The following is a 24,502-nucleotide window of genomic DNA, read 5'->3' as shown; positions in this document are numbered from 1 at the left end:
TGATTGAATTACAGGCACATAAAAATACATGTCTTGAAAGACCACCTAGGTAGTTAGTAATATATTCTTAATAAGAAGACATCATGTGGATCCATGACTGACATCTGCTTCCTGCAATCGAATAAAACATGTAGTGTCTGGAAGGGACATTTTGAGAATCTGGCCCTTTGCGAGCGCAATTCAGCTTCATGAATCTGGCTGAAAGTCACATAAGAGTATATGAATGAGTACTGCTGTTGTACTACTTCCCTCACTTTGTTGAATACAAATTAAAATTGGTTTTACATACTTATTTTAACTTTAGACAAAAACAGAAAAAAAGGTCACTACACTATTAACCTAATTTTAAATTAAATCTTTTATTTAAATATATTAAGTTCAATTCAAACTATTGTTTTCAAGTTTAAATGAAAGGGACATTTTGCTAGCTCACTGTCTATTCTGTAAATCTGATGTTGGTGGAAATTGGGAAAGTTGGGAGAAAGGCTCCACATCTTCATCCAAAGGTCCTAAAAAAGGACTGATGTAAAAGTACTGTGTTGTTGTCTAAACACAGCTTTACAGTGTCCTTCTAGGAATAAAAAAAAGTTTGTTGCAGAGTCCTGTAGAACCACATGCTGCACCGCAGGAGCGATTGCTATGAATTGCACAAGTGAGGAATCTGAGGTTAGAACTATCCATCAGAAATAGTTTATTTGAAGGGGATGTCCTGAACTCAGCAAAAACTGTAAATGTTGTGGATAAGCTAAACATTTGACACATGCATGTAAGCTTTGGCACAAGTGTAAACTAGGGTGAAGGAGATAAGACTTACCCTGTGGTTTTGCCTTACACGGGCAGAGTGCATGCACTGCAGGAGAATTTGTACTACAACAATGGTGATAGAACTGTATGTCACAGACACACTCTCCACCAGGCACTTGACATGTTAAGAGAGCGACATTGTAGTTTAAAAGGGTAATGCAGGGCCAGAAGCAGCACCAGAGGAGTGAGCCGGCACTCTAGTGCCTAAAGGTGTATTTACACCTGTTAATTATCCTTTTGAAGATTGGTACAACCTGTCCGCAACACGGCAAGGTTGCTGTAGGCAAGATTACCTCGCAACACTTCTCAGCCTCCACCTTCAAGCTCTACAAAATTCAAAAAACACTCCAATCTCTCTTATCATTGATCCACATCCTCCACTACAGTACTACTATGTTATCTTAATCTGTGTGTAAAAGGAAAGAGTAGAAATGCAAAACAGGGTTGTGCTAGTTGACTGTTTTACTATCTTATTTACCTTGCATTTCTGCAGTCCACAAAGTCTGAGCATGCAGTCTGACTCCACTCGGTTGTTAGCAGATACCAACAAGGAGTCTATCCTTTCTGATTTGGTGACATTGTGTCTGAATAAATCAGTCATTTCCTATGGAAGAGAAAAGGCATACAATATGAGTGCACGTATTACAAATTGAACATCACATTTCCAAAACACTAAAAAAGGTCCAGAAGAGAAGTGGGCATGTGCATTTATAAGACCATTAAAAAATAGCATTGTGGGTAAGAGTACACTAAAGAGTAAACATTTTTTAGGTCTCGCCTGTCGATGCGCATGCGCATCGAGCAAGGCGAGAGTATTGGCACTTATCCGCTCTTTATCCACACTGCAAGGAATCGTGGCGATTCCTTGCAGTGCCCGTGACTTTTAAGCTCAATGCGCATGCGCATTGAGCTTAAAAGCGCGTGCACGTCCGTCTTTGTTTACCCGCTCCGCCCCCTCCCCTTCCCGCCGTGTCGCATTTCTCCTCCCCCCTCCCCTCCGTCCGTCCGTCTTGTTTGTTTATTTTAACCCGCTCTGCCCCCTCCCCTTCCCGCCGTGTCGCATTTCTCCTCCCCCCTCCCCTCTCTTCCGTCCGTCCGTCTTGTTTTCTTTCTCTCCTGCCGATACAATTCACATATTTCTGAGCAAATACGAAAAAATAAAACGCTTACCTCTGTGGATGCATTGTTAAAAGAGTGTTATGTCAATACTTAGAAAACATGGAGGCCAGACTCTGTTCTCAGACAGAAAGGGCTTGGCACTTCGGCTTGATGATCAGGCTTGCTGATAGAAGCTCGTCGTACATAGGCTGCTCCCATGTGTGCGGATGTGAAACGTCAACGGATTGGCCGAAACACTTCCTGAGTGATTATCTTTGTGCGGCTCTGGCGAGCAGGAGCCATTCTGCGAGGAGAAAAGAGACAGGCTTCTTACTGCTAGGCCTTTCCTTCAGCAGCCCTTCTTCCAATGTGTCAAGAACGCAGTTTTAATAACGTACGGGTCGTTTCTTGGGTCCCACAGATCATGTAAGATGTAAAATACATCTGCAATGATCCCAACGTCGTGAGTGTACGTTTTTTAAAGTTACAATGTTTACACGTCAGCGACTGGTGACTAAAAGAATAGTTTAAAGTTTAAATGAAAGAAAACATTTCAACCTAAACTAAAAAAATGTAAAGGTTTTTATTATTTTTGGGGTCACAGAGCACATCAATGAATTGAAAGAACCAGTGTGCAGATTCCTAGATTGGAATCTTTTTAGATGGAAGAGACCATACTATAAAACGGGAGGTTGGATGGCAGTAACTTGTTCATCTGATGGATACTTCTAACTGCGGATTCCCCACCTTTTGAAAAAAATAACAAAGCAACACCTCTCTAGGTGGTGGCTCTGTGAATGGTTCAGTCTAAAAAGTCCTGCAGGACCAAGAGGGCAAAACGCCCATCTCAGCGATCCTGACTGTCGAGGCAGTAGTGCTTCATTTATGTGCACTGGTGCACATTCAGCTACCATAGATATCGAAGACATGCCCTCAGCATGCCAATGCAGTTGCAGAAGCCTTGGCCCTGGAGGAGTGAGCTTGTGGTCCTCTTGGAGGCTGCTTTTGAGCAAATGGTCAGAAGATATCGATGCAGAAGACAATCCATCAACAGATGGTCTGTTTCTGCACTGCCTTGCCCTTCTTTGCCCCAGAGAACCCCACAAATCTAATCATCCAACAGATGTCCAATGTAAATGCTCTCTTTGGGCCAAAATATGGAGTCTCTACTCCTCTTTCGAGGGATACGGTGGAGCGAAAAAAATTGATAGGGTGATGGCTTGCCAAACATGAAATGGCGTTTTCAACTTTGGAAGGAACAGAGCTCAAGTCCTTAACACCAGTTTGTCTAGAAAAAAGGTGATAGAGGGAGGCTGGACCGAAAAGGCTGAAGTTCACTCGCAAAGTGCACAGATGTTATTGCAACCAGGAAGACTGTGTTTAGAGTGAGTAGGCCGAATGTGCAGTGGTTCAAAAGGGGTACAAATAAGAAATGTTAGAACCACATCTAAATCCCACTGTGGCATCACAAACAGTCTAGGTGGAAGCATACAACTTCTTAGGAAAAATCACAACTGGTGATTTGAAGGATGGTTCTGCTAAACATAAAAAGACTGATATGTCTGACAGGTAACCTTTAACTGTGCCCATAGCAAAAGCTTGCTGGGCCAAAACCATCCAACAGTTTTGCCTGCAACAGGTCCAACCGGTAGGTACTGCAACAAGCAACTAATTTGTCCCAGTGCCCCGCATCCAAAGATTTAATTGAAGAATGCCTGGCTATCAAAATGACATCAATGACCTCTGGAGGAAGATCAAAGGGGATCAATTGTCACTGTTCAATCTCCACACATTGAGGTGCAGGTTGCACAGGCTCAGTATTGGACCCCGCCCTGCTGCTATGACAGGAGTGGGAGCCTAAATGGGGGACTGATGCTCAAGCCAAAACGTTCTAAGCAACTCACTCTCCTGGCCCAACCTGGAGTCACTAGAATGACTAGAACTCCGGGCAGGTGAGGTGGGGCAAGAGGGAATACTAGAGTCCTGTGCTTCACTCTAGATGGACTGAGTATCAGAGATACACTTCTTGGAAACTCCAGCTCGCAAAAGTGCTGACGTGTAGTGGCAAAGAGATTGAGCAAGGGTTCTCCCAGTTTTCGCAAGACGCCTTGTGCCACCTCCTGGTCTAACTGACATTCCTGATTAGCTAGCTGAGTTTATCCACCCCTTAAATTTAAAGAGCCCACAAGGTAGTGCACCACCTGGAAAATCCCCCGACAATTCAGTCAGCTTCAGAGGTGTAAAATCTATTAGCACTGAACCGAGGACCTCACACTGCTTGTTGCCGTACCACATGGTGGTAGTTTTGTCCATAAGTACCTGCAACAGCTATCCCTTGATGGAGGGCAGGAAAACCTAAAATGCCAAGTAAATCGAACCCCAGAAACATGGATGTGGAGTGCGGTCTCCGGCAGATACCAGAGTCTTCCAGATGACCTCCCCTGTCGTGAGGAATTAGTCGCCATCGTCAACTCTGGGTGGAGCAGTGAAAGGGGTCTGCCAATGGTCCAATAATGCCAGAAACCGGTCCTAGGAAGCTTGTTTCCGGTCCAGGGAAGGCATGTCTTGGCAGTTCGGGCTGGACTGTTCCCATGAGGCACAGGGTCAGACTGATTTGCATATGGCCATGTTTGAACTGGGGTGGCAGAGTGGGCTAAAGAATGGTGATGGATTAAACCCAGATCTGTTGACTGGGTGTGAGTATTTGATTGGTTCAGATGCTTCGTCCATCACCACCCCCTTTTGTACCGCTTTGTTCGCCATAAGTTGGCAGGGTATGCTCAGACATGAGTCCCTTGCTCACTTTGCCACTGGATTCAAGCAGGCATGGCTGAAGACGGCTGTAATGCCAGAAACGAGTCCTAGGAAGCTTGTTTCCGGTCCAGGGAAGGCATGTCTTGGCAGTTCGGGCTGGACTGTTCCCATGAGGCACAGCGTCAGACTGATTTGCATATGGCCATGTCTGAACTGGGGTGGCAGAGTGGGCTAAAGAATGGTGATGGATTAAACCAGATCTGTTGGCTGGGTGTGAGTGTTTGATTGGTTCAGATGCTTCATCCATCACCACTCCCTTTTGTACCGCTTTGTTTGCCATAAGTTGGCAGGGTATGCTCAGACGTGAGTCCCTTGCTCACTTTGCCACTGGATTCAAGCAAGCCTGGCTGAAGACGGCTGTAATGCCATAAACCGATCCTAGGAACCTTGTTTCCGGTCCAGGGAAGACATGTCTTGGCAGTTCGGGCTGGACTGTTCCCATAAGGCACAGGGTCAGACTGATTTGCATATGGCCATGTCTGAACTGGGGTGGCAGAGTGGGCTAAAGAATGGTGATGGATTAAACCCAGATCTGTTGACTGGGTGTGAGTGTTTGATTGGTTCAGATGCTTCGTCCATCACCACCCCCTTTTGTACCGCTTTGTTTGCCATAAGTTGGCAGGGTATGCTCAGACGTGATTCCCTTGCTCACTTTGCCACTGGATTCAAGCAAGCCTGGCTGAAGACGTCTGTAATGCCAGAAACAGGTCCTAGGAAGCTTGTTTCCGGTCGCGGCCCCCCATAAAAATGCGCGCCTGCTCTCATCTGAAGTCTACCCGGACCGTTGCTTTCTGTCCTGACCGGCACCCGCGAAAGAACTAGTCTCGGCTCTCTGTCCTGACTGACAATTTGTTAAATCCAGCAATAATGCTCTCCCACCCTTCTCACAATCCGCACTGTTTATTGCTTTTTAGGTCTCGCGCCTAGCGGTGCACTGCGCAGATATTTTGTATGTGAAAAACGGGGAATGTGAGCTGACTTAGGACTCGCACACGCTTGGAAACTTTCCCAAATTGAAGCTGCTTCTCGGTTCAGAGCTATTGATCAGGCTAATTTAGAGAAAGTGCTTGCCGTTGTAGATAATAGCATTAACACCCTTTCTTCCCGTATTTACACATTAGATAATATTGTCTCGTCTGTTGTTGATATTCTGCAAGAAGATGTTTCAGTTCTGTACCATGGGCAAAATCAACAGCGTTCTGTTATGCAGTTTGCATGGACTCTTCAAAAGTTAAAATTTGGTAGGGTGCCTTGGGATTACATGAACACGTCCTCATTATTTTTGCCTTCTTATTTGACTGTAACGCACCAATTCATGTCAATGAAAGATGCCTCGTTTTCACTGCTGCATATTGAGAAACTAGAGCCGTTACCGTTTTCAGTGGCAGAGTCCAATTTGGAAGTTTGGCTTATCCATGGGTTAATAACTACCTTTTCCCCTGTTCAAATTTGAATGCTGTATGAAACATTATGCCATAGGTAGATTTGAACCTTTGGGTGGTGCTTATCTTCATGAAGTTTGAAATCTCCCATTTACATATAGGTGCTTAAGAGAAGGAAAGGAAGTGTATTTAAAAGGTGAAGATTGCACATCCACACCAGATCATTCCTTAGTCTGTAGAAATTTGCAATTGCACAGCTCTTGTAATGTACAGGCACCGAATCTTGCGTGTGTCTTGAAAGGGACCAGAGTCCCGGCTATTACACCGACTTTCACGTTGCTTGCAAACTATAGTTATTCGTTATTAAATAATGAAGATTGCTGTGGTATGCTTGTGGGAATTCCTTATATTGTTATGGTTTCCCAACATGTAGTTTGCTGTTAAAACGTCCTGTTTCCTCCTCCACATGGGAGGCTTGATGTTTCCATCTGGACTTCTATTCCGACCTTGAAAGCAGAGTTCAACAAGATGAGTTGAATAAGAACTCTTTTGTCCCAGAAAGAAGTCGCCCTTACATCTGTGCGTGAAACATTCGTTCTTCACGTTGCAAACACTCGTACTGAGGTACATGCCTTATTAAATACAGATCTGCCCCTGCATTCTGGTGCTTTGATTCACACAATCTTTAATGCCTCATCAACCATGGGCCTAACGCACTTTTTCAAAGTAGTAAGTTTTGGCCTTGTGACATCATTCCAAGCTATATTTGGTGTGATTCCTGCATTTTTTCATTCCATTTTTTCGAGTGTCTTCGGCGTTTTCCCGTTAATTCTTGCTTTGGGAGCAGGCGTACTGCTGTTAATTTGTTTACTCCAAAATGGATGCACACCCTGTGCCCCACGATGGTCTGCCCTGGCTGCTCCAGCTGCGTAACCGGATCCTTGAATACTATGGATCGCTACCTCTGGCGACTCCGAGTGTAGCTTATGGCTTATCCTTCCGGTTTTCCTTCTTTACTTGCGTACAGCCTGTTTTCCATTGCCTGGATTGTGGATTTGAATGGGTCCTGGATTTGTGTCTCTGCAACACGGTGTCTCCAGACCTGGATTTTAGTCTACTAATGAGTCCTTTAGTTGCTCATGAAATAGATTGTTCTGGTTTTGGGATTATGGCCTGCTCAGCGGCTCATGGGGTCCTGGGCAATTGGAAGATATGGACTGCGGCCAATGACTTTCTGGCACGCAGTTATCTTGAAGTAAGTCCGAGTTGTCCTCTGATGTTACTAGAGGATCCGGCTATTGAAGAACATTTATGTTCATTTCCATTATTGAATTGGATGGCTGAAATGTTCTCAGACGATAATAATGACTACCTATTGGAGGCAGTTGCAACATACAGTGCCTATACACTGTTGGATTGAAGTCATCATTTTTCTCAGCTTCATAGGCACGTACTGGTATCCTGAACATTTTTTTAATTGGAATACAAAGGTTTTTCTTTTATAGCATCATATTCACAACAATGCCACCCGTGTATGTTTTTCACTGACTTGGTTCCTTTTTAATTTGGATTTTTACTCCCTATTATCAAGTTTAGCAACATTTCTGAACTTGGTTCTGTCTCATTCGAACTGGAACTTTGCTTTCTATGAATCTTGCCCCCTTTATTGTGCGTTCTCCGATCAAGGGAGGGTGTAGTATGGGCTGAGGCCTACTTTGCGTGCATTTTATGTTAGTATGGCTTTTTAGAAGTTTAAACACAATTTTACCTTTTGCTGCTTTTGCACACGACACTGCATATAATTGTTTTTGTATGTTAGGCTTTGCGAAGGTCTGTACATGAGAAAAGGGTTGTTTTTGGCATCTCTAGACTTACATTGTGCCCCTCGACAGCGAGTGCTGAAGCCTTCAAGGTGATCATAACAGAATTGATGTTGTTCGAAATGATCGAGTAACGCGGTTAGGCATAACAATTTGGCAGCTGTGTGCCAACTAAGATTCTGGCATCTTTATTATCACATACGTGCCATGATTTCACACACCTGGAAGATTTCTGTTTCTAGGGATGCAGAGAGAGTATGCTGATCCACATGTGATTTACTCTTACTGAGCGGAAAGGTAATGGGGTCCCCCAAAACAACAAAATCAAGAACCCCTGTACCCTGGACATTGGTTAGCATTCATCTAATAGGCGTCAAACTACTGTGTCCTGGAAAGATATACTATCTAAATGCAGTCTTGCACCCCCTCTATGTGTAGCTGGGTATGCTATATCTATACCTATATTGTCCAAATCAAACCATTGTTTGTATCTGAAAAAGGAGATTCCGGGCGGAATTCAACTCGACACATCCACTGATGTCTGCTCCACTGAGGCAGTACATCCACCCACACTTGAAATGAAAGCAATGCAAAAAATGTGTGGCGAAAAAGAATGACTCCTCACAGGCGAACAACCCTCGGGGCATCTGGCAGATGTTATCGATTTACAGCCACTTTCTCATCAACGGTTGTCGTTCCTTTTCAAAGAAAAAGAAAGCAAAAGAGTGTCCATAATAAACCATACGTGTTGAAAAGAGAGACAGGTGCAAATCAAAGAGCTCAAGGAATCGCTCCCTGATGTGACACAATCAGTGATTAAAATCAACAGACACACCCATGGCACAACTTTATTCCTAAATCTGGTGTGTACTGGTGAAATAAAAAGGCTGGTAGCTTAATATCGCATACCAATACCTGTAGCCAACATGTTTCACTGCCTTTTGTACTTTATGGCAGATTCGTCAGGGCTCACCACTCGGTCACTGCGCCAGTGTTGGACATCATAGCCTTGGTAACTGTCGAGTTGAAAACACAACCTAAGTTAAAACCACTTAAGGACACATCTCCTGGTATTCATCATATGTTTGCAAAATCTGTATTAAAAATAAACTCCATTAGGAAAAAGGAATAAAATGACCTTTATCCAGCCACGTCCTCTCATACCAGCTGGTAAGGGATGGCTCTCAGTACAAGCATCTTTCAGCGATTGAGACAACTCTACTGTCGATTGTCGCATCAATCTAGAAGTAATAGAACACTGTAAAGATGTGGGGCGCTCCTCCAGTGCACACGCGGTCACAGGCCAACCTGTTACTAGATGACTCATGTTAGTCATAAAACCTCCTGTGTATCTCTCAAATGCTGGCCAATATTGCTTTTTTTAGGCACCATACTGACCGTTATCAGCTTCATACATTTACATTCAGTAAATATGCACGGATGCCTGATAATTAGTCCCAGCGAATACAACACTTCACACACCGCTGCTTTAGTCTTTTGCTTTAGCGCGTCTCTCAACCCACTGTACCATGTTACACTACAAAGGCTCCCGCAAACCGGCTGTTACTGTCGCCAGTGAACAATGTTCCCTATTTTTAGAGCAGAAATCACAATCATACAATAATCATACTCTAAATAGCTAGTATGTCTTTTGTCCAGCCGGACAAGAAATTATTTTTCAAATAAGAGTGAAAATAAGGAGGTTTTTCAAACACTAGATGATAAGTGGGCACAGCCGTGACCCACAGAACATTGAGACACAACAACGAACACAGAATGGCCAAAGAGCAAAGTAGAATATGTCTGTACACTTGTGTTTTTAGAATTTTACAGACTATCACTAGCATGCATCAATCTCGGCATTTGCGATTCCTTAATTGCGATTTTTAAGGAATCGCAAATAAGGAATCGCAAATGCCTATGCATCAAGAAATCGCTAAATAAATAGCGATTCCTTAGAATTCCTTATTTGCGATTAGCATTTTGCGAATCGCAATTAAGGAATCCCTTCCCATTCATTCCTATGGGCCTAGAGGCCCATAGGAATGAATAGGAAGACAATCTCAATTTGCGATTCGCAATTAGCTAATCGCAAATTGAGATTGCGATTTCAAGGGTACAGGGGTGTCCAAAGGACACCCTGTTGCACCCCTGAAATCAAACAATGCACATATGTTGTGTACACACATGCCCTAAGGGCATGTGTGTGCACAACATGAAAGTTAAAAATATGAACAAAATTGCATATTTCTAACTTTTCGCAAAATTACCATGAGGTCCAACCTCATGGTAATTTTCTCTCTCTAATTGCGAAATCGCAATTTTTTTAAGTTTCATGCATTGCTTTTAAGGAATCGCAAAATTGCGATTCCTTAAAAGCAATCGCACTTGAAAAAATCGCTAATATAGCGATTTTTTCACTTTTAGGTTGATGCATCCCAAATAGTGATTTGGGAATCGCAAACGGCCGAATTTTGCGATTCGCACCGTTTGCGAGTCCCAAATCGCTTGATGCATGTGCCTGTTAGATCATTACTATCTACACCATTGTACATTACAATATTGTTTAGTCATATTGCATATGGCGTGTGGGTGTCGACGATGTTTCGATGCCAGTACTAGATACTGGGCATCATCTTCAGGACATTTAGATCAATCATTGTTGTTTTATTTCATACAATTACACATTGCCTTTATCGCATTACTGTACATGTAATTAACATAAGGAAGGAAGGAGGGAAAAAGAAAAGACAAAATTGTTGATACACATAGGTTCTGCTAGGCATATTATATCTGTGACTTTGGTGGATTAAAATACGGCGTTCTGTGTAAGTGGTGGGGGGGGGGGGCAAGAAAACCGGTAAGTGAGTGAAAAAAACGTGGGTGGTTAGATGGGATGCGTATTATTCACAAGGATCTCACTCACAGCTGCTTTCAAGAGATGTGATTGTGGGCGCAGAAAGGTGGTAAGTATCATGTCACGCATAATGTAATGTAAGTCTAGATAATAAGAGTCCGGGGGCACGTGGACCCGGTGGGCACTTGCTCAAAATAAGTGATGCCTCTTTTTAACGGGACGGCGCGGTGAACGAGTAACGCTGCGCAGTGAAGACCACGGAAAATTGCAAGGAACCGTGGGGACTGGTGATGCTGAGTTCAAGATAAAAGCGGCATGCATTTTAAGAGACATGGGCATGCGATCACAGTATCTGAAGGCCCCAGAGTGCCTCGATTATGGTGGACGTTGCAGTGATCGGTTATACCTGGTGCGCTGTATGCCAAAGGTCCTTGAGGACTCAACATGCTAAGTGTGTACGGTTCAGTTGCGGCATGCCGGTAACCTGGTATCAGAAAGGAATAGTTACCTGTAATGATATTACAACTCGCTCGTGTGAGCGGGCGCCAATTATGGGCGCGGTTGCTCGTATTTTCATAAAAGGGTCAGCTGTTGGGACCTATGGAGGGGGGAGAATGGGATTAGCAGTGGGTCCTTCATAAGGAGGCAGTGGCATATCACAAGGCGGTGAGCTTCGCCATAATTACCTTAGGAGTTGGATATCCCGCTCATGTAGATATTTATCCGGGTCCAATGCAAGTGCGAAATCGCACGATCTGTGAAAGGGTAAGAGGAGCGTGTTAGGCATTGAAACACGGCTTTCCGCGGGATGTGGGGATTCAAGGAAACGAGGGGATAAACTTACTTCAGAGGCAGGAGCACAATGGCCTGTCCGACTGCAAACGCTGTGGTTTGAATGCCCGCCATGGAATCCATGATGTAGGAGTGCTTTGCCATCGACATAGATGAGGGACTAACTCGGAGTGGTTAAGCTAGTTCCTATTGATCCACGGGCGGCCATTTTAGAAGGGAGTGAAAAGAGTGTACACCAGTGTGAGTGCAGGTTGAGGACTGGTGCATTGAACTAAGGGTGGCAGTTCAATAAAAAATTGGATAATTTGGATTACAATATAAGATAGGATAATTGATTAGAAACGCTGGAATTGTTTGGCCAACGGGCAAAAAGAGATGAGTGGCACAGTTCTGGATGGGAACCGTGGTGGTCATTTTTATGATGGGTAGTGTACAAGTGATGTAGCAAGGAGATGGGGCTAACCATTGTGAGCGAAGGTGAAAATTACGGCGTAAGTGACTTAAAATGCAGTACGAATATTTGGCAGAATATTTACAAAAAACATCATTGAAGCAAAGAGGACCAGTTAGACCACAAGGAGATGGTATTTACCATTGTGAGTGAAGGTGAAAAATACGGCGCAAGTGACTTAAAATGCAGAAACCATCATTAAAGCAGGGAGGTCCAGTCCTCGAGGCGATTAAGACCACTGCGGAAACTGTTAGTCTTTAAAATCCAATGTAGTTCCTCCTTGTTTAGGAGCATTGAGACATCCGCTCCCCTGGGAGGGGATTTGATCACAGTAATTATTGTCCAGAGCAGATCCTTTTCGGTATGTCCTTTTTCAGTGAAGTGGTCCACGAGAGGTGCGTTGGCCGTTTTAGAGCGAATCCTGCTGCGATGTTGTCCAATCCTGAGTTTTATCTTCTGGCTAGTTTGGCCTACATAAATGAACATGCAAGGACAGAAAACTGCGTATACTACGTTTGTGGAGTTACAATTAGAGAAATATTTTCTGTCAAATTTGATTGTACCATATTCCAAACTTTTTCCCTCAATGGTTGATTGGCAACATACACAACTACGTGACCTGTGAGGGTGGGGAGACCTCATGCATCATTGAGTGTTGTTTTAGGTGGTTGTTGGGGGACGGATGCGCGCACAAGGTGGTCCTTTATATTCTTTGCTCTTTTGAAGGCGAACAAAGGGCGTTCAAGGTTAAGTGGGCCAGAGTTGAGTACAGGACAGTTTTTTAACACGCTTTTCCTAATGGCGTTGGAAGCTGGAGAGAACGTAGTGACACAGATAAGCTTATCTTGGTGTTTTTGGGGTTCTGGTTCCAAGAGGGTTTCTCTTGGGAATACCACGCCCGTTTTAAGGAGCGCCGCACCAATTTTCGTGGGTATCCCCTACTTCTGAGTTTATGGCTTAGGACTTTGGCTTCGGAGAAATAGTTTTCTTTAAAGTAGCAGTTTCTCCTAATGCGTAAAAACTGTGAGAAGGGAAGGGAGTCTCTTAATGCCCGTGGGTGGTGGCTACTGTAGGTAAGCAGAGTATTTCTCTTGGTGGGTTTGCTATGTAAGCAGGTTGTGAGACGACCTTCAGTGTGTTTTATCTCAAGATCTAAGAAGGGGATTGATTCCTTGTTGGTAGACAGTGTGTACTTGAGACTGCCACTGTTATTATTAAGCCAATGATGGAACTGAACTAAGCTGTCAGGGGATTCTGTCCAGGGTAGAAAGATATCGTCTATATAGCGCTTCCACAAGGCGATGCCATTGTGGAAGGGTTTGGACGTATTCAAGATGTAAGATGTCTCTATGTTGTCCATGTAGAGTATAGCCAGATTTGAAGCAAAAATAGCTCCCATGGAGGTGCCCCGCACATGGCCATAGAATTGTCCTTCAAAAAAGAAAAAAGTTTTTGGTTAGACAAATCTCAAGCAGTTGCAGAATGAAGATAGATGGGACGTTGTGGGGACGTGGACGTGTCTCTAAGATTTTTTCAATGACACGGAGAGAATCATATTGAGGAATATTGGTGTAGAGTGATTCCACATCCAGCGTACACATGGTGCTGGATGTGGGATCAAACGGGAAGTCTTCAATAAGATTGATCTTAGCCATGCTATCTTTTATGTAGCATGGAGTTTCAGGGACAAAGGGCTTTATGAAAAAATCTTTGTAATGCCCAAGGGGTTCTAATACAGAACCGCAGCCTGAGACGATTGGTCTGCCAAGAGGGGATTCTTGATTTTTATGAATTTTGGGGAGACAATAAATAACTGGTGTCCGTGGTGATTTGGTGTTGAGGAATTCAAATTCTTTCTTGGATAGGAAACCAGAGTTAAGTGCTTCTGTAGTGACTTGTGTGATACGTTTCTGGATCTCATTGGTGTGGTTGGTGAGGTTGCCTGGTAACCTACAATAGTGCTCAATATTACTGAGCTGACATTGTATTTCTTTTTTGTACAGGTCAAGGTCTTGGATCACTATGCCTCCACCTTTGTCAGCCGGTTTTATAGCAAGGGACTGATTGTGTTTGAGGGTGGATATGGCTTTTTTTTCATTGATGGTGATATTGTATGGTATGAAGGACTTTTTATTTTCTAAGTTGGCTAAATCATTTAGGACCAGTTTTTCGAAAGTGGGAATCTCAGGGGGTATCATTCCTCCAGTGGGAGAGAATTTAGATGGTGGTTTAAATAGGGTGTTAGCATGCTTCAGTGGGGTGAGGTTTAAGATAAAATAGCTGTGTAGGCGTATTTTTCTCAAAAATATTAGCAATTCCGTTTGGGCATCCAAAATATTGGGCCGTATTGTTGGAACAAAGGACAGGTCTTTGTTAAGAAGTGACATCTCGTCAGCCGATAGGGTGTGTTTAGTGAGGTTGAAGATAGGTAGGAGACTGTTCTCCAGATCCGGAGCTATATCTGCTCCTGTGGGGTCAGGTATTGTTACCAACAATAGTGTTGGCGGCGGGTAAACCGTTCGCCTGGGGGATTTGGAGGGTTGGGTCATCTCTGTGGTTGCTTTCCTTTTTACCGTCCCCTGGGGTTCTGATTGGCAACGGCCTCTTCCTAAAAAATTCCTATGAGAAGGACCAGGGCTGTTGCTTTGATCTGACTGTTAATAATAATAATATTACTGATTTTTGTATAGTGTGAACAGCTACCTCGCGTGGAGGTGTCCCGGCGCTGAAAAGAAACTGCAGCAACAGAGAGGAATGCAGGGAGAGGTACTAGGCTTTCTGCGCAAAGAGCCATGTCTTTAGGAGTTTCCTAAAGATGGCTTCTGACGAGGCAGATTGGATGGCAGAGGGGAGGGAGTTCCAGAGCTTCGCAGTGCCTACCGAGAAAGATCTACCTCCGAGTCTCGCCCTTCTCGCTCGTGGTACAGCCAGTAGGATCTGCGAGTTCGAGCGCAGGTGTCTCTCTTGATGGTAGCGGGGGAGTCGGAGTTTAAGATAATTGGGACAGTTCCCTTTTTGTGCTCTGTACGCTAGGGTGAGCGCTTTGAATTTAACTCTGCTCGCCACTGGGAGCCAGTGCAGCTCGTGAAGATGCGGAGAGATATGATGTTTAAAAGGCACGTGTTTTATCAATCTCGCAGCCGCATTCTGCACGCTCTGCAGGCGTTGTGTCAGATATTTCGGGAGGCCAAGATAGAGGCCGTTTGAATAATCCAGTCTGGATGTGACTGTCGCATGGAGCACCGATTTACGACAGTCAGTTGGTAGAAGAGAGAGGAATTTTTGGAGGTTGCGGAGTTTATAGTGGCAGCTAGAGGTGATATGTTGTATGTGAGAGGAGAAGGAAAGTGTCTCGTCCCACCATACACCCAAATTTTTTGCCTTGGTGCCAGGGGTGGGAGCAGGACCCATTTTGGTGGGCCACCAGAGGTCAGGGGAGGGTGGAGTACTTTTCCCAAAGAATAGTACCTCGGTTTTGCTAGCATTCAATTTTAGCTTGTTAGTGTTCATCCATCTGGCTACAGCCTTTGATTTTGCTGAACGCAGCTTCTGACACCTCAACGTATGGGAAGACTAGTTGCGTATCATCCGCATACGAAATCGCCTTGACCCCCCATTTGGCGATTAAGGTAAAAAGTGGGGCCAGATAAACATTGAAAAGTAGCGGGCTGAGGGCGGACCCTTGCGGGACGCCACACCACAGTTGTTTGGGTTCAGAGGAAAAAGCGCCCAGAGCTACTTTCTGAGAGCGGTTCGTCAGATAGGAGTGCAACCAGCTCAGTGCCGTGTCCTCTAAGCCAATATCCTTTAATCTGAGCAGCATTCTACCGTGATCCACAGTATCGAAGGCGGCAGATAGATCCAGGAGCACCAGCATGGCCGATGCTCCTGAATCCAGCGACCACCTGATTGACTCAGCCACCTCAATGAGGGCAGTTTCAGTGCTGAAGCCGGCCCTGAAACTAGACTGTGTTTCGTGTAGTATGCCTCTTTTTTCGATGAAACTATTGAGTTGGCGTTGGATACGTTTTTCGAGCATTTTTCCCGGGGCTGCTAGTAGGGAGATGGGGCGGAAATTGCTCAGATCATCGGGGGCGCCATTGGTTTTTTTTTTCAATGGGAGAAGAGTGGCATGTTTCCAGCAGTCGGGGAACGTGCCAGTCTCGATGGACATGTTCCAGATGTGTAGGAGTGGCCCCACCGTAGCATCCAACATCATTTTCCACAGTTTGGGGGGGCAGGGATCATCAGGAGCACCTGATTTGCATTTGAGTAGTTCTTTCAATGCATCCTCGTGGGTGATTGGGAGGAACCGAGTTAAGGGAGGGGTAGACATCTCAATGATATCATGGCCTGCCATAGTTGTTGGCTCGGAGGGGGTGAAGGAGTCATAGACATTCAGGATTTTTTTGTCGAAGAAATCCGAGATATCCTCACAAAGTTTGCTTGAGGGAATAATTTCAGTTTCGATGGCCTTGGGTTTGAAGAAGGACTGAACTATTTTAAAAATCTCTTTGCTGGGTTGTTCCGCATGTTGAATAGAGGATATAAAGAATAGTTTTTTTGCTTTTTTTATGGAGTGATGAAGGTTGTGCAGGGCTTTTTTATAGCAGTTTTTTGCAGGTTCGGAGTAGCTTGCCCGCCACTGACGTTCTAGTCTTTTGCATTTGCTTTTTTCAGCTATCAGTTCTGCAGAGAACCAGGGAGCAGACGGGGATTCTCTTCGTGAAGTGGCTATTTTGGGTGGAGCAATAGAATCTACTGTGCTGCTAATCCAGTGATTCAGTAGTATTGCATCAGAGTTCACATCTGCTGATAGTAAAGGGGGGGCAGCTGCGAGCGCGGGACATAAGGTCTCGGTGGATAAGTTATCCCAGTTCCTTCGCACATACGTGCGTTTTCCTGTTGTTCGAGAGCAAGCAGTGAAAGAGATTAGGAAGGGGACGAGGAAATGATCTGTCCATAGAAGTGGCAGCGGGGTTTAGTTGTGGTATCCGGAATGTTAGAGAAAATGAGGTCCAACATATGACCTGCCTGGTGCGTGGTACCGGAGGTGATTAGGGCTAGATTTGCTGATTGAAGTGTATTAATAAGTTGGGAAGCCAGAAGACAGTCAGATCTGTCTGCATGAACGTTAAAGTCACCGACTACTATATAGTGTTGGTGAGAGAGAGTGTTTTGGACTATGAAGTCCATAAGTTCATGGGTATGGGATGGAGGACAGTCCGGGGGTCTATATATTATCAGGCCAGCTAGGGACGTTTGAGGGTTAATTTGGAGGCAGAAGTGTAGCCCCTCTATGCCGGCGAGGGTGGTAGGAGTGGAAGAGGACAAGGTGTATATATCTTTGAAGATAATAGCCACTCCGCCACCTCTTCTGTTCTTCTCTCTATTAGAGAAGCTTAAAGTGAAGCCGAGCGGGACAGCTAGAGCAATGGAGGCAAGGTTTTCTTTGTTGAGCCACGTTTCGGTAAGAAATAGGGCGTCCCACTCGGAGTCAGCTAGCAGCAGATAGATATCATCTGCATGTTTAGGAAGGGGTCTGCAGTTCAGTAGCCCCGCTATGAAGGGGGAGGAGGGAATGTTGGCAGAGCGATTGTGCGATGTTTTTGGGTAGGAGTTTGCTGAGACTGAAATGTCACACAGAGGCTTGTTGCACCGTGAGCAGGAGGGGGGGAGGTCCGGGGTGGAAAGGTCGAGCCTGGGAGCCTGACAATGATTGGCAGGGTTAAGTGATAGAAGTTCGCTACTAGACCAGACTATCCTTCTTGTGTGGGACTGGTCACTGGCAGCGTGGCCGGTGCCGGGCGCGGTCCGGTCGCGGACGGGCGCAGACGGGCTTGCCTTAGGCGTGCCTTCGGCGCGCAATCGGCGCGCCCGCTGCGCTCGTCCGCTGCGCTTCCGGGGTAGACACATTTTTGTAGAAGGAAGGGGGGTGTGGCCAGATGGGGTGGGCGTGAGCGCAATGGATTCCCCTCAGCTGGCGTCAATGAGGGTGTGTTCCCCTCGTCAGCGCTGAAATCCGCTGAGCAGGAGAAAGGCAGATAGTTTTAAAAGTACACGGTATTAGTCACACGAAAAGTTTAAAACATTTAAAAGTCAAGACAAAGTTTCTCCCGGCTTCCGCCTCAGGAGCATGCAATTTCTTAAAGACCTGTTCCTGGAATCCCTCCTCCCCTGTTGTGGTTGGTTCTCTGACCCCGCCCTAAAAAAGAACGTAAGAGGGCCCCTAGATCTTCGTTTTGACGGTCCTGCTGGTTAAATCTCACTCTATTACTTTGCTGGGGTTCTCCCTCTTCCTCGCTCGAGGTGTTCTCAAAAGTCCAGTTATTGGGTGTGCGTCTGGATTGTGGCCTACCACCCCTCCCTCTTTGACGTGATCCTGCACTCAGTTGATATGACCCTGGTTGATAATATTCCTCTTTTACATAAGGGAAAGCCCACTCATGTGAGTACTTTTCCAAATTACGACTCAACCCCTTGATCTTTTGGTTAACCATATAGTTTTTGTAATCGGTAAGGTCTTCCTGGATCCTCTGAAGGTGCTCCTTCGTGTCCTCCAGAGTGGTGTCGTTGGCTATACTATTCTCCAATTCGAGGATCTCTTTCAGGAGTTCCTCACTCAGTCGTTTGGCAGTACTAATTATTAGAATCAGCCAATCCCTGGTACACTTGTTGGCGATGAAGCTCCAATCAAGTCTGAACTTACTATCATCCAAGAATATTCGTGGCTCAATTCTCACCAAAAGACTAGCTGGTGCTACTCCTGCCGTGTAGTATTCGGTCATCAACGCACCATGTAGCGCAATCCTAACTTGTTTCTTTTTGAGTGTTGTTAATTTCTCCCATTCCTCCCTGGCAGAGGTGGTTCCCCGCAGTGGGGCACCAGGGAATAGTGATGGGCCTGACAAAATTGCTGCTATCTGTTTGTCTGTAAAGGCCAGACAGTTTCTATCCATCTGTAAAAATCCTCTACTCCAAGCAAACCCTGGCTAAATGCCCCCCAAAACAAGCCTAAGAAACCTTCTTTAGTTTATACGTTCCTATATTGGGAGGGTGTTATAACTAGGTGCTATACTACCGGTTTTCACCAGCATTATAATATGCTTTCTCCTTTTGTGTTTTATGGAATTGTCACCATGCAGACCATATTATTTTTAATCATATGTCTGCTTATGTTGGCTACGATACTGCACCTGAGATCACGTCATTAAAATAAATATTTGAACCTTACCGTGTCTCTTATTTACTCCTGTTATGGACTGGTATGAAAGTATAACGAAAGAGTTTTCTCACTTCCCACCATTCCTGAGATGGTCCTAAGTCGCATGTTCTAGGTTGTCTAATCATTGGTTACTTTGCTATAGGATTAAGAGCTAATGAGACGCTGATGCCAGCTGGTTTGGGTTTTTCTAGGTATTGAGGTGAGTTTTTGGTACACCACAATTCACTGATGTCCTAGGTCTCTGTGCACAGTTCTGTGCACAGTTCTGTGTATGAGCAGGATCCGTGTAACACCTCCAGTGGGGGAGTTGATGATGGATTCATCTACCAACTGGAGTGGTGTGGTCATGCAGAGTCAGACTAGGAGTGCTTGGAGGCTACAGATGGCAGGGTGGCTTCCATTCCTGAGTCAGAAGGAACCGCATCCACCTCCCCGCACAGCTGGGGAAGCCTGTGCAGGATGGTGGCTGGGATAGGGCTGACGCTTTTGGAAACCCCTTCCATTGCAAGGAAAGGGGCAAAAGGTAGACTGGCCACGAGAAGTAAAAGAGAGTTCCAAGGATCTGACCATAGCTTGAGGGTCCTTGAACCCCACTAGAAGGACATCAGTAAGTGCTACATTATAGGGCAAAAGGGGTTCTGAGGTGGAAGCCTCAGGCTGAAGCACTACAGTCAGGAGATTAGTCCTGACCTCTACTTCCCAGATTTCACTGTTGCGGTGCAGGAGGCGAGCTGTAAGTTAGTGGGAGTCAAGCAAAAGCTCAGAAAGGCAAAGATCAAATACGCCCTACTATACCCGGCACGCCTGAGAGTTTCCTATCAGAAGAAGCGCAACATCTTCACAAATTCACATCAGGTGGAGGAATTCCTGAAATCAATCCAATGCCGCTCTCCTAGGGGCGCATTGGACAACCGCGCTTCGAGGTCGCCTACTCCCTCTCCAGTACTCACAGGTGTCCCTCATGGGTCCGCCCTATCTCCTATCCTCTTCAACCTTTTTCTGGAACCATTCAATAAACTCCACAAACATTCTCTTCCATATGTATGTATGAGAAGCAACTTTATTTGAAAATCTTATCCCCCGATAACATCATCTCACTCAACACTATCCTAACATCTAATCAAAATTGGTTAAGTGAGAACCATCTCCTGCTCAACACCTCCAAAACGGAAGTCCTTCTCATCTCTCCTCCAAGCCATATCCCCAAGCTAGACCTTTCGCTGAATCACCTCACTGCTTTCAACTGCACCCCTCTCATCATAGACTCACCCAAATCTTTCTGAATCACCTTGGACAAACACCTGAATATGAAAAATCATATCAGCAATGTGTGTGAGGGAGATAATCACTTGATGAGGACACTTAGAAATATCAAACCATTCCTTTCCTTCAACAAAAGAATTTCAAGCAGGTGGTCAAAGCACTTGTCTAGCCGAGGCTAGACCACGGCAGCGCTACGCTCTGTGGCCTTCCCAAATACAACCTGGTCCACTAAGGGCATCACTGCACGCTGCGGCTAGACTGGTCACAGGTACCAAACGAAACGAGCCATATCCCCAGTCCTAAAATCTCTTAAATGTTTGCCCTATGAAGTTCGAATCCAGTTAAAGATTGACACTCTGATGTACAAAGCCCTGCACTTGAAAACTCTCAGGTACGTAGCGCAAAAGCTTGAATTATCCTGTGGTGGCAGAGCCTCAAGAAGCGCTAACACTTTCCTCCTGAAACCACTCATCCTTAGCAAAAAGAGAACTTGTCACCAAGCCTTCTCCGGCACTGCCCATAAGATATGGAACTCTCTTCCACCAGAAGTACGTAGAATCTCCTCAACAACTGCTTTCAAACTGGAAGCCAAAAGATTCCTAACAAACAAATTCTTACCCTAACTGGGCTAGACTCACCTGCTCGAAGTCATGGATCCTACAACCATTGTATCGTCTTTTGATGCTGCTCTTCTTTACTTCATTGGGTGCCCTCCTTCAGAGACAGCTATATACCTGTTTATTGTATTACTCTCCTTAAATCATTTGTCTTGTAATTATGCGATTATTCCTGTTTTGTATTCTTACTTGATGTCGGTATTGCATTTATGTCCTTCCTTCCATCCTTTTGTAAAGCGCTCAGATATCCTTCGAGATCTTGTTCGCGCTAAATAAAACTTTAAAGATAAATAAATAAAAATAAATAAATAAACCAGGATACCTACTCCAGGGAAGCTGGGTGCATAGGTGTGAAGTAATGTCGGAAACTGCCGTAGAAAACAATGGAGGACTTCGGAAAAGATGCTGCTGATGAGGAAGGTAAAAAAGTGCCCAGTGGAACCCAAAGGTGGATTCAAGGTGAGAGGTAACTGCAAGCAGAGGGGAAGGAGTCTATGAGACTCAGGAGTGACCAGGAGGCACGTTAGACGAATGCCCAAAGATGGCGGAGGTGCAGGAGAGTTGACAGTACCCTAGAAGTTGCAGCTGTACAGACCAGGCGACGTAGAGGAGGACCAGGAGCCGTGCACAAGCTGTCTCATGTCGAATGTCAAGAGCCATGGGGTCAGTGTCCGGCAGGTGCACCAACAAGCCTTGGCTACAGCAATCAACGTAGGTGAAGAAAATGGTGCGGTGTCGGGACCAGCAAGGTCCAAGTGACTCACCACGAGCAGGTAAGTCAGAGCAGGCCAGAGCAAGCAGGGGAGCCCACTGGAGCCAAAGAAGACCCTCAAGAGGACCCATAGGCTGAAGGCACAGGAGTCGCAAGAGGTCCTCAACCAGCTCAACAAATGATGAAGTCCCAAGGTGCAACGAATGCGATGCAGGCGAAGATCTAGGTTGCAGGAGATGCTTGACATTGGAGCTTCTAGGAGCCCGAAGATCTCTTGAGGAGAGAGACAACAAGCCTTGGCAATGGCAAGGTGATGCGGTGAACAGGGGTTCTGTTCCAGCGGTTCCGACAAGGGATACTGGCCTCAAACTCGGTGAGGAGTTAGTGCAGGCCTCGAGGTAGTTACAGAACCACCACCTGTGTTGCTGAGCCTTCTAGAGTCTGTGGGAGCCCAGGATCAGCAGACCGGTCAGCTGTGTTAATGTGTATGCAGATGCAGGGGAGAGACTCCTTCACTCCAAGGGAGACTCTCTTAGTTGTCTCTGATGTCCACAGGCCTTGTGAAGGCCCTGTATGGAGCACAGGCACAAACGTTGCAGCAGACTTGCAGGACAACAAGACCAGGAGCAGCAGGAGTCTTCCCAGTTGCAGTCTCAGTTCCCAATGCGAAGTCTAGCGAGGTCCCAAGTGCTCAGATGGTGGTATGAAGTGGTATGTGATCTGAATCTTGTCCCATGACAAATCCAGAGACCCACCCACAAGTAAGCCCTTAAGTACCCTAAGGAAAGGGTTGGAATGATTCAGGGAGGGGCTGGACAGAGGGGAGGATCCTCCCATGTCTTTTGTCCAGTTTCAAGCTAGAGCAGATCCCATGCAAGGAGGGCACCAAATGTGGCCTTCAAGCAGTCTGAGTGGCTCTGGCAAGAACCCACACCCTGTCCCAATACACTAAGTCCTGTCTGGGAGGTGGTCACACCTCCCTGTGACAGGATACCTATTGTCCTGCCTTCCTCTCCTCGAGCTTAGCTCAGCAGCAAGAGGGTAGAATTGTGTCTCTGGTCGGCAGCAGCCATAGTTTGCATTCCGGGTCTGGAAGACTGGTACCAGGTGCACTGAGGGCCTTCCGAAGGAGCATTATAGTGCATAAAAATCATACCTCCCACACGGTTTATGGTGTCAGTGTTTGGTTCCAACATGTTTGATACTAAACATGACAGGGTTCGTTACAGCCAGTTTAGAGACGGTCATCACGTGACGCATAACCACTCTATCCATCTTAATGGCTAATGTATTTACGACCCAGGACAGGGGTGTCCTGCTCATGCAGGGGCACCCTCACACTTAGAACCGATCACCCTGCCTTCAGGATTGAAAGGCCTGCCTAGGGGTGAGATAGCTTTTTAAGTACAGTGACCTCAGAGGTCACTGTACGTGGTGTTAGCACCAGCTTACACAGGTTGCAATGGCAGGCATGGAGTAACAATTTGTGTGGTCTCTCATGGGTGGCATAATGCCTGCTTCAGTCCATGGGAGACCCCTTGCGAACCTATGCCCTGGGTACCTTAGTACCATATAATAGGGACTTACAAGGTCATGAGTGGCAGGATCCCAGTCAGACTAGTCAGTAAAACATAATGGCACCAGCAAAAAGTGGGGGTGACCATAGAAGCAGATCCTACATTCCGATACCTATTGATTGATTGAAAGGCCCAGAGAGCGAGCAGTGGCCCTACTCTCCTTAAAGCTTTTAAGGGCAGAATGAGCCTTGCCTCTGAACAGGTGAGTCCCATCAAACAGTATGTCATCGGGGAGGATCATACATCATCCCAAAAACCCAGTTGGACGTAGCCACACACAGTGACAAGTGGCAACACCAATGCCTATAGCCCATTCGATGGAGACAGTGGTGTCCGGTCAACAACAAATTGTAACCTTGGCCACATCACGACCATCCTCAATTGCCTGTGACAGAACAGGGCAAAGATTTTCAGGAATACCTGTGATGATTTGCGCCACCAAGTCCTAGAAGGCATGAGTGTAGTGGCATAGTGAGCAAGGAGCATTTATGGACTGAAGGGTCAAACTGGCGGATGAGATGTGGCGTTTACCGAATGTCTCCACACGCTTCAACTCCCTGTCAGGCTCTCAGGAGAAATGACACCGCCTGAAGCAGGGTGATGGTATCTGACAATCAGCCAGTTAACCGGAGGGCTGGTACAAGGCTATTGTTATTGGCATAGGGCTGAGCGAATTCATCACCCTGATCATGATGGTGATCGATGTCTATGCTAAAAAGAGAATGTAAGGAGAATGTAAGGAGTGCGGGTTGACTGGTGGAAAGGTGAGATCGGAAACCTCTGCTGGATTCAGCTGGGGCTTTGGGCGAATTTGCAGCAGCACTGAGTCAGCATTGGGCAGGACAATCCAGGTAGTAAGCCTCTCGGCTCCTTGGGGCCCGAAGGCATGGCAGAGGGAATTTAAGCACCGACGAGTCAGAGCATGGCTGCGCGAAACTCTTTGATTTGGTGTGGCATGGCTAAAGGAGACGGAAACTCGGGTTGTACCGGCTGCCAGAATCAGCTGCAGAATCAGCTCTGTAGTCAGCTGGCTTTGGGAGCAAGAACAAGACCGCTGATACCCCCTACAAGCTTAGTCAGAGGAGTGGAA

The 24,502-nt window shown here is 45.8% G+C and overlaps 1 protein-coding gene across 7 annotated transcripts in view; it reads right to left on the bottom strand.

The window, feature by feature from the left end:
- LOC147729139 (mucosa-associated lymphoid tissue lymphoma translocation protein 1-like) overlaps positions 1-24,502 on the bottom strand; it is a 1,401,591-nt gene that overhangs the window by 12,555 nt on the left and 1,364,534 nt on the right. For all 7 annotated transcript variants that reach the window (XM_086959432.1, XM_086959437.1, XM_086959431.1 and 4 more), the window contains one exon: positions 1,283-1,408. In XM_086959432.1, coding sequence (XP_086815558.1) covers positions 1,283-1,408 — 126 coding nt within the window. The remainder of the gene's footprint in view (positions 1-1,282; positions 1,409-24,502) is intronic.

The sequence above is a fragment of the Lissotriton vulgaris genome, chromosome 2_2 (assembly GCF_964263255.1).
Source record: "Lissotriton vulgaris chromosome 2_2, aLisVul1.2, whole genome shotgun sequence".
Classification (NCBI taxonomy): Eukaryota; Metazoa; Chordata; class Amphibia; order Caudata; family Salamandridae; genus Lissotriton; species Lissotriton vulgaris.
This window is presented reverse-complemented; position numbering and strand designations above follow the sequence as displayed.